This window comes from Cetorhinus maximus, chromosome 6 (assembly GCF_964194155.1).
Source record: "Cetorhinus maximus chromosome 6, sCetMax3.hap1.1, whole genome shotgun sequence".
In the NCBI taxonomy this organism is placed as follows: Eukaryota; Metazoa; Chordata; class Chondrichthyes; order Lamniformes; family Cetorhinidae; genus Cetorhinus; species Cetorhinus maximus.
Genome location: NC_135884.1, coordinates 93,831,246 through 93,847,726, shown reverse-complemented (window position 1 = coordinate 93,847,726; position 16,481 = coordinate 93,831,246). Strand labels below are relative to the sequence as shown.

At 41.5% G+C, this 16,481-nt stretch overlaps 1 protein-coding gene across 11 annotated transcripts in view; it reads right to left on the bottom strand.

Annotated features, from left to right (window-relative positions):
* The window catches only part of hsf4 (heat shock transcription factor 4), a 96,363-nt gene that overhangs the window by 1,206 nt on the left and 78,676 nt on the right, over window positions 1-16,481 (bottom strand). For 10 of the 11 annotated variants that reach the window (XM_078544098.1, XM_078544095.1, XM_078544104.1 and 7 more), the window contains 3 exons: window positions 9,384-9,489; window positions 7,272-7,337; window positions 4,395-4,473 (listed from right to left, as the gene is read on the bottom strand). In XM_078544098.1, coding sequence (XP_078400224.1) covers window positions 4,395-4,473; window positions 7,272-7,337; window positions 9,384-9,489 — 251 coding nt within the window. The remainder of the gene's footprint in view (window positions 1-4,394; window positions 4,474-7,271; window positions 7,338-9,383; window positions 9,490-16,481) is intronic. The other variant, XR_013576879.1, reaches the window with a different exon arrangement.

Here is a 16,481-nt window from a genome sequence, read left to right as displayed (position 1 = left end):
ATTTTTCTTTGATCTCTGGCACAGCAGTGAATAGTTTTCCTCAAAGAGAATTTGCCCTGTAGACCAAGCCCCCAAGAGACTTGAACTCACAGCAAAGACACCAACCTAAATACTGCAAAAGCTTAGGGCCTTTTACATTATCTGGGAGGTCTTGGTTGTCCAGCATGAGGGTAAGGAAAGAGGAGTTCACAGGCAGTAGAGCAGTGCATGAGAGGGTACAAAGAGATTAAGACAGAAGTCAAAAAAAAAAACAATTGCAAAGGCAAAGTGGAACTATGGAATTAAATTATCAAGGAACACAAAACAAAATAGTAAAATATTTTACAGGCACATCAATAATAAAAGGATGGCACTAGGGCCATTAGGGGCTAGACAGGATAATACCACAGGTAATGAGATATGGCAGAAATATTAAACCATTATTTTGCCTGGGTGTTTACCAGAGAGACAGAATGGGCTGAATTTTACCATCCCCCTAGGATAGATGTGGAATGCCCATTGCCTTCCTGCTGCTATGCCATTTTGCCAGCGGCCAGAGAAGTGGAGGAGGCCTTCCCTCCAACCCAGAGGCCAATTGCACCACTTAAGTGGCCAATCGGAGGCCTCTTCCCGCTGCTGCTGGCATTTTACCAGTAACGGATGAGCCCTCCACTGGCATGAGAAGATTGTCAGGTGAACTCTGCTGGCTTCCCTCCTGGCTTGGGGAGGGATCCACTATTTAGGCATTCTTTGGCTCATGGAAGGTCCCCCAAGTGGCAACGGCCACTCCACACTGCAATGGCGCCGCCTGCATTTGCAAACCCCACTCCACTCTTCATTGGGGTCTGCCTGATTGATCCCCGGCACCCCAGATTCCACTTACCTGGTTGGGAGGGCACATGCTTCCATGGTGTCCTCTTCATCCAAGTGTAGTTCCAGCATCTGGTGGCACTGTTGGCCCCCGATTGGCCACCAGCTCTTGAGGAAGGGCAGTCGTCTTTTAAAGGGACCACAATCCCCAAGAGCAACCAATCATTTGCCTGACCACCATAAAGTGTGGCTGTGTGTCCCGCAAACCACCAAAGCTGGGTAACTCCCACTTTTCTGGCCTGTCGTTGGGACCCTGGACGTGGGAACACCACCACCTGGAAGTTCCCCTCCAAGCCACTCACCATCCCGACTTAGAAATATATCACCATTCCTTCACTGTTGCTGGGTCAAAATCCTGGAACTCCCTCCCTAACACCACTGTGGGTGTACCTACACCACATGGACTGCAGTGGTTCAAGGCGGCGGCTTACCACCACCTTCTCAAGGTCAATTAGGAATGGGCGATAAATGCTGGCCCAGCCAGCGAAGCCCACATCCTGTGAATGAATAAAAGAAAAAAAAAATTCCAGCCAACAACTGGACATGATATGGAGTGATGAGATGATTAATGAGATAAGTGTTTAAAATTTAAAAAGGGGATTTATCAAATAAACTAAGCAAATTTAAACAGGATAAAATCCCTGGTCTGGATGGATTACATCCCCACATTTTAAAATAATCTAGGGAAGAGATGGCAGAGGCATTACTACAGATATTTAATAATCTGTTAGAAAAAGGTGTAGTGCCAGAGTACTGGGCGGATATCTAACATAATATTTAAGAAGGGGAATACAACATGTTCAAGAAATTAGAGACCAGTCAGCTTAACATTGGTATAAAAGCTAAATGCTGCAAAATCTCAGAAGATCAGGTAGCATCTGTTGAGAGAAACAAAGTTAATGTTTCAGGTTGAGTGTGTTAACTCTGTTTCCCTCCACAGACGTTGCCAGACCTGCTGAGCTTAACACAGTGATGGGAGAGAATAGAAGAACATGTAGAAATGAAAAATATTACAATGAATAGTCAGCATGGATTTCAAAAGGGAAATTCTTGCTTGACCAACCTTATTGAATTTTTTGAGGAGGTTGAGAGAGTAGACAATGATAATGTAATAAACGTGGCTCAATTTTCAAAAGGCCTTTGATAAGATATTAGACTGATGAATAAGGTCATATTAGACTGATGAATAAGGTCAGAGAATGCAGAGTCAGGGTACAAGTGGCAGAATGGATTGCCAGCTAGCTTCAAGACAGAAAGCAGAGATTGGGAGTAAAAGATAGTTATTCAGAGTGGCAGAAGGTGGGAAGTGGTATTCCACAAGGATCAATGCTTGGACCATTGCTGTTCACAATTTACATTAACGCTTAGGACTTGGAAATCAAAAACACAATTTCTAAATTTGTGGATGACACCAAATTGGGGGGTGGGGGTAATAGTCAATACTGAGGAGGACTGCAACAAATTACAGAGGACAATAAATTCACAGAACAGGAAAATAATAAGCAAATGAAGTTCAACACAGATAAATGTGAGGTAGTACATTTTGGTAGGAAGAGAGAGGTCACATTACTTGGAAAATACGAGTCTAGGTGGGGTTGAGGAATAAAGACAAATACACCAATCACTAAAAGTTGCTCCATAGGTTTAGCATAGCCATAAAAAAGCAAACTGAGCACGAGGCTTTATTTCTAGAGGACAATAATTGAGAAGCAGGGAGGTTATGCTCAAACTGTATTGAACCTTGGTTAAACCACACTTAGACCAGTGCAATGCAGTTCTGGTTGCCATATTATAGAAAGGATTGAGGCACTGGAGAGGGTGCAGAGAAGATTTACGAGGATAATACCAGAAATGCGTGGGTATACATACCAGGAAAGGATAGACAGGCTAGGTCTCCTGTCTGTTGTAAAAGGGCAGCTGAAGTGTGACCTAATAGAGATCTATCTTGAAAATTATGAAAGGTTTATAGAGTGAATACAGAGAGAATGTTTCCTCATGTGGTGAGGAACATAACCAGAGGCCATCAATATTTGATAGTCACCAAGAAATCCAATAGGGAATTCAGAATACACTTCTTTATTCAAAGAGTGGTGAGAATGTGGCACTCACTACCACAGGGAGTGGTGGAAGCAAATAGTATAGATTCATTGAAGGGAAGCTAGACAAGCATATGAGGGAGAATGGAATAGAGGGTTACACTGATAAATTTAGATGAGAAAAGATGGGAGGAGGCTTCTGTGGAGCATAAACACTAGCATGGACTAGTTGGGCTGAATGGACTGTTTCTGTGAAGTATATCTTATGTAAGAACAGTATTCCAAAATTTATTTTTTAAGCAGAGCTGCCAGTCTTCTGAATTGGCAGCAAATGAGTGGCAGACACACAAGGCTGGCTGTGACATTTTGGGCTAATTGCATGGTCGAAGAGTTGATATCCTGAGCACGTATCATGATGTCAATACAAAAGTAATAAATTCATTTATGGGTGATGCTGTCAGCACTAAAATGCTCTGCTGTTGTCACAGTTTTTCCACTGGCCCTATTAAGACCGGTGGCAGCCAGGCAAGAGCAGTGAAAAATGGGCTTTCCTTGATTCCGGCAGAAGACCTGGGCTGTCTGTTTTCAGTCACTACTTTTGAAAGCTTTTACACTGCACAAAACTGCACTTCTCACAGAAGTTTTTTTTGCAGCCAGCTGCAAGCCAAATGCAATAGTGCAGCCTTGGTAAGACTGGTGACTGAGGAGGCCAAGCCATTCAGCTTTTAACCTTAACGTCCCATCAGATTTACACTCTGCTTGTAGCCAGCCACACAAAACCTGTGCTCCCAGAGTCAGCAACACTAGTTTAATTCTCATGGAATTTTGAACCAACTTTAATATTTAAATGTTTCTCTTCTGTCTGTCGGTCACTTTAGTCTTCATCTCTTTCTCACAGTCTATCTTATTCACACATCCATGGTCTCACTTTTGTCAATATCTCTCCCACAACCAGTCTTTTTTTAATCCACAAATCTCTGACTTGTTGAAAATACTGAATGATATCCCAGATTATAAACAGATAACTACTCAATTCCCCATTTCTTATAAGTGTCTGTTTGTGATCACCAGGCCCTAATATTCTTTGTACAATGATATAACTTTAATGAGTATGACTGCAGCAGCTGCAATGGGGATGACACTATCTCCAACAGTAAATCAAAAAAATAAAGGAAGCCTGAGAAAAATCTTGCTTCATCGGATATTGCTTTACCTGAGCATTCTCCCTGTTCACAACAATACGGACAAAATTCCTGATAAGACCCAGTTGTCAAATATTTAAGTGTCTTATCTTCATTAGGACAGATTGCATAGATTGTAGTTGCTGAAGAGCTCTTGCTTTGGCCTGCATTGATTTTTGCACTTTAAAATCTTGAGGTTTTGAAGGTATTCCCATGTGTTAGACCAGGGTCGGTTAGAGGCAATGAGAAGGGCATTCTGGAATTAATTCCATTTATTATTTAAGAGGCTGTACACACTGTTTGCAGGAATCACTTGCAACTAATTTACCTGAGCTTGCTCCAGTTTTCAGGGCTTTGTTGGACGGTTCAATCGGCCTCAGCTCTGGATCCACAATAAGTTTCTGAATCTGGGAAAGCACAAGCCACAGACTAGAATCAGAGCTGGTTTTCCACTGGGAAGGAAGCACAGTCCCTGTCACACAATCATGATGTTTGGTTACTGATCCCTTCAGTGGGGAGGTCCAAGGCTTTACAACTGATTTAGCATTTATTATATCAGAGGGCAGTAGCCTGGCACTAATCTGCATTGCCACTACTGCTCATCATAATACGAGAGCAATGTCAGGGAACGCGGAAACATTCACCCACATTGGGCATTATAGAACCTGTCAGTACGCTCCCACTCCTGGCTATTTTAGGTCTGAGCATCACAGAGAAGGCCTTATCCATATTTGCGAAGCCATAAAAAAAAGCAAACTCACTGAAAAACAAATGCTCAATGAAAAACTCACCAAGTGGGCTAATTTCTATATTTCATAATCTCTACTGAGTATTCTGTTCATATAATTTTAACAGAGCAAGTATATTCTATTTTATTCCTTTTCAGGATTTCACCACTGATGAAAGATTTGCAGGGCAATGGGGAAAGAGCAGTGAAGCGTGACTAATTAAATAGCTCTTTCAAAGAGCAGGCACAGGCTTCTCTCTGTGTCTTATTATTCCAAGATTCTATTAAATGTGGAGAATGCTTTTATATTTAATCGGTAATGTAATCTTTCTTCCTCTGAAGAAGTGAATTCAATTTGAGAGGGGCATTGTCTGTTATCTTGTAAATATCCTGATAAAAACTGAAAACTAGTCCTGTTCAGAGTCCTATATATTATTCAATATAAAGTAACTTAATAGTGTAACGTTATGCTCTGTTCTTTGTCTTTAAATATCAAAATGTTAGCCACTTCCTGGCTATCTAGAATAGCCTCCGGGGATTTGATTCAAATGATCAGAATGTCAGCAGGTGTGTTTGTTAAATGATCCTTCAATCTTAGTTGGTGCATGGTGTAGGCAGACCAGAGACTGAGACATTTGCCCTTGAACTGTAACAAATATAAGTGATCACTTCAACTTAACTTATGACCTAACTCTTAACTATTTTTTCTTCTCCTCACTTCTGATTTTTCTCCCCTTCTCTCCTATCAATGTTCACTTCTGCTGGCACAGAGTTGCACATGCACCACTTTTGTCCTTGCTCCTGTCTGACTTTCAGCAAGTTGAGAAGTTAGTTTGGCCATGGGGTTAAATAATGTCCTCACCCAACATCAGATCCCAGCAAGAATCACTGGACAACAATAACAAAAATGTTAATTTATATGGCAACTGTATAGATGCATTTAAGGGGAGGTTAGACAAAGATATTAGGTAGAATGGAATAGAGGGTTACACAGAGTATGGTCGTATAGTGTAGAGAATTTTCTTGATCTGTATGTTTCCAGCCCAACAAGAAGGGATGCATTGCTTGATCTGGTTCTGGAAAATGAGGTAGGTCAAGTGGATCTAGTGTCAGTAGGGAACATTAAGGGAACAGTGATCATAGCATCATAAGATTTAGATTAGCCATGGAAAGGAGAAGAAGAAATCCAGAGTAAAAATAATAATTATTGGAGGAGGGCCAATTTCAATGGGTTGACAATGGACCTGTACTAGGTAAATTAAAATTAAATATTGGCAGAAAAAAATGTAACAACAATAGACTGCCTTTAAAGATGAAATGGTTTGGGTACAATCAATTTAGATTTCTATTAGGGGGAAAGGTAAGACAACAAAAGCCAGTGTCCCTGGATGACTAAAGAAATAGAGGGTAAGATAAAGCAGAAAAAGAGTGTGAATGATAGAAATCAGTTTGACAATACAAGTGAGAATGAGGTCAACAATAGAAAGTTCAGAGGGGAAATGATAAAAGAAATAAGAGAGGCAAAGATAGGGTATGAGAAGAGACTGACAGATAACATAAAAGGGAATCCAAAAAATGTAAATAGTAAAATGGTAATAAGAGCAGTAGGGCCAATTAGGCACCAGAAGGGGATCCACACATGGAGATAGTGTGTGTGACCGAGGGCCCAAATGGTACTTTCCCTCCGTTTTAACCAAGAAATCGAGGAGGTAGTTGAGAAACTGCATTAACTAAAAATTGATTTAAAAAGGAGGTATTAGAAAGGTTAGCTGTACTTGAAGTTAATAAGGAACAGATGGGATGTATCTGAGGGAAGTAAAGGTGGAAATTTTGGAGGCATTGGCAGTAATCTTCCACCCCTCCTACATTCCAACTGAACAATGGCTGACATGGTTCCTGTATCATAGGGGTAAAAAAGAGCAGAAACTCTTAACTGTTTTCCCAATACTTAGCCTAGGAGTGCTGAGATCAATTGTAGCACGTCAGCTAATGTTCTTCCAGATCTCAGGTACCTCATCATTGACTGGGGCCCTCTGGTCTGTCTGGCTGTCATCACTGGACACTCAGTGCCCTGACTGAAATGAATATTTATTGAATATTTACTGAATATTTATTTTCCTTCTGTCTTTTTGTATTTGTTGATGGAATGTGGGCATTGGCCAGCATTTATTGCCCATCCCCAAGTCACTGACTCAGTAATTTATTGAGTCACTGAGTTAGAACCTGCAAATTAGAGAATAAGAGAGCCTGTGAACTTGATCCTTCCTTCTTGCATTGGAGGAGCTGCCACCATGTGTTTGCATCAGATCTAGGAACAAAGCTGGTTTATGTGCACACATACAACTGCTTTCCTGGAGTTATACACATTGTAAAGGTTACACAGTGAGGAACTGGAATGCAAGACAGTGATTTCTTGTCTTTAATCAGATCCTCATTCCCACACCTGGACTATTCATTTTATTCCATACCTATCCTTACCATTGCAAGGTTTGCCTCCATGTCAGTCAGGTTCAGCTCATTTAGAGGAAGATTCGGATTAAAGATCTGTAGGACAATAAGATAACTTTAGAAAATAAAGAGGAGCTACGTATTCATTCACAAAAATGTGTTATTTTTTATCTATCTTGCCACATAAATAGCAAAACCAGGAAATAACACAGCAGAGTGTCGCAGGCTGCCCATTATAACACAGCAACGACACAAACAGGAAAGTATCAAGAGAGGAAGAGCAAGAAGGGGCCTTCAGATCCAACATGGCGAGTCTGTCAGGTCACAGGATCTAGAGAAGATCTACCCCAGGACCTGGATACAATGTAGGAAATGTTCTGACCTGACAAGAACAATCAGGGGGAATACAGCTTTCAATTTCTCCATCTTTTTCAATAGCACCTGGCTAGTCATTCCTCCCTCCCGCAGCACCCTGAACAATGCCCTTCCTTACATCACTTCATCAATCACATGGACACATTATCCCACGTCTCATTCTGAACTAACATTCGCTGCCTTCACAGCAGCCATTAAGAGTATTCTTTTTATTCTCACCAGCCCCTTCACCTAATAGCTGCACATGACCATTAATGAGCGACCCCTCCTCCTCTGCTGTCCAAGAGGTTCATCTGCTGCTCCTCTTGGATGTTGAGGCCACTGCTGTTGCTTTTGTTACTCCTCTTCCTCCATCCAAAACAATGAAGCAAGAATGTAATCCACAATATACTCAGTGCTTATTCATTGTGAGTAAGGCAAAAGCAAAAATCAGAGCCAAGCAATCTCAAAGTTCAAAAATCTCTTGGAAATCCAAAAGGCACAATAGTAACCTCCGCCACCTAAAAGGGCAAAAGTGGCAGGTGCAAGGGAACACCATCCCATCCACGACACACACCATCCTGACTTGGAAACACGTGGTCACTGAGTCAAAATCCTGGAATTTCTGATATAATAGCACCGTGGGAGTACCTTCACCTCATGGACTGCAGCAGCTAACGAAGGTGGTCTGCAATCATCCTCTTAAGGGCAACTAGGGTTGGGTAATAAATGCAAACAACAAGCAGACCTGGAGGATAAATTTGAAAGACACACAACTCCCTGTGATTCAAGTCGCTGTCCCCGAGTCCCACTTTAAATAATGCTTCATGTGAGCCTCTGAAGCGAATCCCACTGGGTTAAGATGCTGAGCTGGTCTTCCAATTCTTTAAGTGAAAAATGCATCAGGGTCCTAATGGTATCACAGAATCCTGATTTGTATGCATTAATGAGACACCTGCCAGGCACGTTGGCCATGTAAAACAATGTGTGCAATTAAAGTGGCAATAGATGGGAGTGGGGCTATAGGTTTTCAGAGACAGTTTTATTTGCATGACCAGCCCACTGGGTTAAAATCACTCCTGTCTCTCAGCCAAATTTGTCAAAGCAAACTCCTCAAAACTGTTCAGTCTTCAGCTCTGATCTGAGCTTCTCTCAGCATAATGACACTGAAAAACCTCACAGCCTTTTCTTTTTTAAAGCAGCCACAAAACGGACCTTCATTTGTCCTTTTTAATCCAATTAGATAAAAACTGACACACAAGGTGGCCTTGCAATGCGGCTGGTGGCAGCCACTATGTAAGCTATTCCCAGTAATTTGAAAAAAAATTCTCAGGTGTGGACATCACTGGTATTTATTGCCCATCATTAGTTGTCATCGAGAAAGTGATGGGCCTTCCTTTCAAATCATTGCACGATTGAAATCATAGCATTTTATGAAAGTGCTTTTATGTCTGGAGTTCCAGGATTTTTACCCAGCGACGATTAAGGAACAGATATATGACCAAAGTCAAGGAGGTATGTAACTTGGAGGTGGCAACGTTCCCATATGTTTACTGCCCTTGTCCAGTTAGGCGAGTTTTGATCTCCAAGACTCAAAAAAGCCTTGGCGAGTTTCGACTGTGGATCCCATGGATAGTGCACACTGCAGCCACAGTACATTAGTGGTGGAGTGGCTGGATGTTGTTTGGAGTCAACTATTCCTTTGGTTTTCAGGAAGCTGGAATATTTAAAAGAAATGCTTCAAATCCAATTTGAACCCTATTTGAGCACCGTATGCCCAAAACTTACATGCATGATGGTAGAATGCTCCAGGCTGTACTGCTGGCTCCCAAGCAGTGAGTGCAAACCATCCAGGTTCAACTCAATGCTCTGCATGTGGTCAGGTGCTTCATTCCTGTAAACCCAAAAGAATTCTTTACAAATGTGAAAAGGAAAAGACTAACAAGGGCAAATGTGGGTCCATTACAGGCAGTGACAGGAGAATTTATAATGGAGGATAGGGAAATGGAGGAGAAACTAAACAATTACTTTTTGTCCACCTTCACGGAGGTAGATACAGAAAATCTCCCAGAGATACTAGGGAATCAAGGGACAAGTGAAAATGAGGAACTGAAAGAAATTAGTATTACAAAAGAGGTAGTACTCAAAATGAATTAGATTGATAAGGTTGATAAATCCCCTGGATTGTGAGCTACATCCCAGAGTGTTGAAGGAAGTGACTATAGAGATAGTGGATGCATTGGTGGTTATCTTTCAAAATTCTTTAGATTTTCAAAAGGTTCTTGCAGACTGGACAGTAGTAAATGTAACCCTGCTATTTAAGAAGGGAGGAAGAGGGAGACCTGTTAGTTTGAAGTCAGTAGTAGGGAAAATTTTAGAATCTATTATAAGGGATGTGATAACTGGACACCTAGAAAATAATGATTGGGCAGAGTCAACATGAACTTATGAAAGGGAAATCATGTTTGAGAAACTTGTTGGATTTTTTGAGGATGTTACTTTGTAGCATAGGTAAAGGAGAACCAGTGGATGTGGTGTATTTGGATTTTCAGAAGGCTTTTGATAAAGTCCTCCACAGAAGGTTAGTAAATAAAATTAGTGCACATAGGTTTGGGGGTAATATACTGGTATAGGTTGCGAATTGGTTAACAGACAGAAAACAGAGTAGGAATAAACGGGTCATTCTCAGGATGGCGGGTTGTTACTATTGGGGTACTGCAAGGATCAATGCTGGACCACAACTATTCACAATCTATATTAATGATTTGGATGTGAGAACCAAATGTAATATTTCCAAGTTTGCTGATGACATAAAACTAGGTGGGAATGTAAGTTGTGAGGAGGATGCAAGGGGGCTTTAAGGGGATTTGGGCAGTCTAAGTGAATGGGCTAGAACATGGCAGATAGAATATACTATAAATAAGTGTGAAATTATCCACTTTTGTAGAAAAGAAAGGCAGTGTAGTAATTGTGGTTTTATTTAGTGTGTAATGTACCTTTAAGAATAATGCTTGTTAGGAAGGATCACATGATCTGTAGTAACCAATAGGAGAGTAGCACAGGTTACCTCAGTTGGCAGTGTAGGGATAGAGTTGGAGTTGAAAGCATACATAGTTGGAGTTGCTGCTGAGTATGTTGTAAATCAACTTAACATTTCCACCCAAGAAGTGTCTGCAGATCAACTCTATTACTAACAGTACAACTCTCCACCTTTACAACAAACTGGTGACAAGGATAAAACAGGATTGAACAGAAAAATCAAGTCAGAAAGAAATCGGCACTGTACCTCGCCCAGTGATTGTAAGTAGCAAGCTCTGTTAGAATTGAAGAAGTTATCGTCTCTCAAAATGCTGCAATTCCAGAGAATTTATCCTTTTGAACCAGCCACAGACGATTGGTCTCAATACATAGAATGCGTCATGTTCTTTTTTCCAAGTGAACAAGATTACAGGAGAAGAGAAAAGGCGAGCAGTCCTCTTGAGGATTTGTGGGGGAAAAACCTACGGTTTGATTCAAAGTTTGATAGCACCCAGTGCCCCAGATTCAAAGAATTTTGATGAATTGGTGGACCTCGTGAAGGGTCATTTTCAACCTAAGCCCTCAGTCATGATGCAGAGGTTCAGGTTTAATTCATGAAATAGATCCCCGGGTGAGACAATTGCATGCTACGTGGCAAATTTGAAGCAGCTAACAGAACATTGAGTATTTGGTACGATTCTGAACGACATGCTCAGAGATCATTTAGTGTGTGGTGTGAAAGGGGACACTATTCAGAAAAGGTTATTGTCTGAAGTGAATCTGGATTTCAAGAAGGCGCCAGAGATAGTGCTGGCCATGGAAAGTGCAGTCAGAGATTCAAAAGCAATACAGGGTGTGCAAAATGGCACCGTCCTCCACATCAGGCGGGAAACCTCAAGCGAAAGTGACGCAAAAAAGTGAGACTCTGCCGAGAAGCGGGAAATAACCTCCACTAGCTGAAGAATAAAGAATAATAACTTAGTAGCAAAATCAAAGAATAATTTTAATAGAGGTGGAAACAGTCATTTTGTGGAAACAGTCTTTTAGCTATTGGCAGTTTAAAAAAATCGGATGTTGCTATTGTCACAGAAATGGACATATAATGAGGCAGTGCAAGGAAAGATTCAAGCAGGCTTGTAAACACAAGAAGCCCAATGAAATTTACAATGGAGAAGAGCCTGGAACAGCAAATGCTGACATTTACTCATTGTTTAATCTGAAAGTTGGAAAGACAGAATCAATATTTGTCACAGTGAAAATAAATGGCAAACCTGTTAAAATGGAAGTGGACATGGGAGCTTCCGCTATAGTGATTGGGGAACATACTTTCCGATATTTGAATAATTATTTTGAATAATGGTGAACATCAATTAAGTGTTGAACAAACAGCTGCCAAGCTAAAAACATACAGGTGAAGACATTCAAGGAAAAGGCATAAGCAGAGTAATTATCCATTATGGAAGCCAATTGGCAAAGCTACCAGCATTGCTATTGAGAGGCAGAGGACCAAGCCTTCTAGGGTGAAATTGGCTAAGGGAAATCAACTTTGATTGGCCACTGAGATTCCAAAAGGAAGCTGGAAGCATTCCTGTTTTGAAAAGGAGTGTGTAAGGACTCAACAACCTGAAGAATTGCAGGCTGTCTTAAGCCAAAACCTGGAAGAACAGCAGAAGAAACTCAAAGAGACTCTGCTTGATGACAGAGGTCAAGACGAAGTGAGCAACCTTTGCAGGGAAAATGAAAACCTATTGAAAGGACTTCACACACGACAAGATTCCCTCAAGTCAAAGTTTGTACCTCTGGAAAAGTCTGAAGAGAAACAGAAAGAATTCAGCAATTCCCTGAATAAACTGAAGAATGAGTTCGCAGAGAAGACACAACAATGTTCAATTTTCCAGGAGGCAGCGAACAAATACAAAAAAGAGAAGGAAGAGCTGAAGAATCAGCTAAATGAAGCCAACAAGGTTTTGGAAGCAAAAGTCGCAGAATTTTCCAAAAAGCAGACAGATAATAAAGTTTTGGGAGACTCAACCACTGAGTTCAGACAAATTGAGCTTACATCTGAGAGAAGTCTGGCCAATAGTGATGTCAAAAAAAAAGCTGAGATTAAAGTCTGTGCTAGAAAGAAGGAGGCACGAAGAAAGAAGACACAGAAATACTAATAGGGCCTTAATTCTGGCAGCATACGAAAACACTTTCGTACATAGGCCTGGCAATCAAATCACAAATGCCGATGCCCTTAGCCGTTTGCCTTTACAAGAAAATGATGAGCACGTCCCAGTTCCACAGGAACTTGTTTTACTGTTAAATTTCTTCGACTCCTCACTGGTATGTGCTCGACAGATCAGAGACTGGACAAGTCGGGACCCAGTCCTATCTCAGGTACGAGAACAAGTGCTACATGATTGGTGACAGGAGCCCGTATCTGAGTAAATGAAACCGTACTTCAACAGAAGACATGAAATAATCAGACAGGATGGCATCTTATTGTGGGGAGCATGAGTGATAGTTCCGCCAAAGGGAAGGGAGCCACTTTTAATTGATCTACATAGTTCCCATCCAGGAATTTCCTAATGAAGACCATAGTACGCAGCTATTTATGGTGGCCAGGGATAGATGGCGAAATAGAGAGTATGGTAAAGAACTGTGTGCAATGTCATGCACTTGCAGAAGTTGCCGGTAACAGCTCCATTGGAGTGGCCAGGTAGATCCTGGGTGCGATTACACATTGATTACATTGGACCTTTTCAGGGAAAATTTTTTCTGCTCATTATTGACCCCTCATTCAAAATGGTTGGATGTATATGAGGTGAAGTCACCAACGTCAGGCGCTACAATTGAGAAACTACGTCAGAGTTTTGCCATTCACAGACTACCAGAAGTAATCATTTCTGATAACGGCACAGCATTTACGAGTGCTGAGTTTCAACAGTTTATCAGCCTCAACGATATCATGCATGTAAAAACTGCACCGTACCACCCTTCCTCAAACGGACTGGCTGAAGGGGCTGTTCAAATGTTCAAGACAGGCATGAAAAAGCTAACTGGTGATTCCTTGGCAAGCAAGCTAGCATGCTTTTTCATTACAGGACTATCCCTCACACAACAGCAGGTGTCACACCTGTGGAGTTATTGTTGAAACGCTGTCTCAGGACGAGATTGAGCTTAATGATGCCGAATTTAGAGGGGAAGGTGGAAAGAAGTCAGGGAAACCAGAAAACTAGACACAACTGGCACAGTCGAGAGGGGAAATTTACCATGGGAGAGCCGGTATAGGTGAAAAACTGCGGGGAAGGACCAAAATGGTTACCGGGTGAAATAAGTGCGGTGACTGGACCTCTATCTTACCATGTGGAGTGGAAGACTGGATCATCCGTAAACATGTGGACCATTTAAGGAGGAGAGAGACAAATCACCAAGATTTGGTTCCACCAGTGATCATGACCGGGTCTGTGTTTCCTGTTGAGGATACTCAACCCAGGACTAACATGTCTGATGTTCCTGTAAGAGTTGAGCATAAGGAACTGCAAGCGCCCACCGAAGCACCTGATGTTCAGGCAACTCCAGAAAAGGAGGCTCCTGACAAAGAAACTGAAGTTGCGGAGCTGTGACATTCCACGCATACCAGGAAACCACCTGAAAGACTGAACTTGTAAATTCCTTAACCAGTGTAAATATTTTGTTGTCTTGAAAAAATATGTACTTGTAAATCTAATATGTATAGCTGAGTTAAAGGGGGAGGAATATAGTAATTATGGTTTTATTTAATGTGTAATGTACCTTTAAGAACAGGCTTATTAGGAAGGATCACATGATCTGTAGTAACCAATAGGAGAGTAGCGCGGGCTACCTCAGCAGACAGTGTAGAGATAGAGTTGGAGTTGAAAGCACACATGTAGTTGCTGCTGAGTGTAATGTAGATTAACTCTATTACTAACAGTACAACTCGGCCACCCTGAAAACACAGAGTATTTCTTAAATGGAGAGAGGTTGGGAAGTATTATGTCCAAAGGGACCTGGGTGTCCTTGTTCATGAGTCACTAAAAGCTAGCATGCAGGTGCAGTAAACAATTAGGAAGGTAAATGGTATGATGTCTTGTTGCAATTGTATAGAGCCTTGGTGAGACCGCACTTGGAATATTGTCTACAGTTTTGGTCTCCTTATCTAAGGAAGGATATACTTGCTATAGACAGAGTGCAACAGAAGTTCACCAGACTGATCCCTAGGATGGCAGGATTGTCTTATGAAGAGAGAATGAGGAAACTGGGCCTGTATTATCTGGGGTTTAGAAGAATGAGAGGTGATCTCATTGAAATTTATAAAGTTCTTACAGAATGTGACAGGGTAGATGTGGATAGGGTGTTCCCCTGGCTGGCGAGTCTAGAACCAGAGGACACAGTCTCAGAATAAGGGGCAGGCCATATAAGACTGAGATGAGGAGGAAATTCTTCACTCAAAGGGTGGTGAATCTTTGGAATTCTCTACCCCAGGGAGCTGTGAAAGCTCAATCATTAAGTATGTTCAAGACAGGAATCAATAGATTCCTGGATACAAATGACATCAAGGAATACGGGGATAGTGGGGAAAAATAGTGCAGAGGTACATGATCAGCCATGATCTGTTTGAATGGTGGAGCAGGCTTGACAGGCCAAATGGCCTTCTCCTGCTCCTGTGGTTCCTAACAGCTACGAGCGTTTGAACAGTAGTCAACAACTGTGATTTGACAGCATGACTGGCATTTTCAAGTGACATTGAATTTACAGCACAGAAACAGGCCATTCAGCCCAACTGGTTAATGCCAGCGTTTACACTCCACAAAACGTTTTCTCCCAGTGAACTTTATCCAAACCTATCACCATATCCTACTATTCCTTTTTCCGTTGTGCTTATTTAACTTCCCTTAAATTCATCTATGCTTTTTTTTTCACAACTATTCATCTCCTTTAAAACCAGAAAATGCTGGAAATACTCAGCAGTTCAGGCAGCAGCTGTGAAGAGCGAAATAAAGTTAACGTTTCAGGTCAAGGACCTTTCATCAGAACTAGGAAACGTTAGAGGTGTGATACATTTTGAACAAGGGGTGGGTGGGCCAGGACAAAAGGAATGTCTGTGATAGGGTGGAAGACAGAAGAGATTGTTTGTCAGAAGAATTAGACAGCCAGGGCCAAAGGGAATGGTGATGGGGAAAGAAAAGGAACAAGGAAACAAAAGATAAAAGCAAAAAACTGCAAAATAAGAGTTAAAAAAGAGAGAAGAGAAAAGAACAAAAGGTGCAAAGAAAACAAAATGGGTTTACGTTCTGAAATTGTTGAACTCAATGCTGAGTCTGGAAGGTTCCAGGCTAATCGAAAGATGAGGTACTGTCCCTCAAGCTGGGATTGAGCTTCACTGGAATGGATTTCCAGCATCCGCATTTTTCTGTTTTTCGATTATCCATCTCTTTCTTTTCTTTTTCTTGCAACTTGGAAGATGAACAAGGGAGATGAAGCAACTATTGCATTCTTACTGATTCTTACTGGTGTACAGCCAAGAAGAATGTTTAAAGCATACAACATTCAGGGCACGCTATTGCACCAAGCAGTGAACCAGTTTAGGGAAGGGCTTATGACACAGAATCTGCACTGACAGTTCTTTACGTGTCAAATTCCAAATCTTGGCCCATTGCAAGATGAGGTGAGGCTCTGCCCATTGGGATAAAATGAAAATTAGAGGTAAGATACCTCATCGTATTCTTTTGCATCTTGTAGTGGTTAGACACTGAACACTGATGGGCATGCCATCTACCTACTGCACTTGCTCGAGAAGCGCACAGAAAGAAAATAAAAATGTGGAGCTGGAGGAGGATAAGGCAAATCTATCGTGCTAGA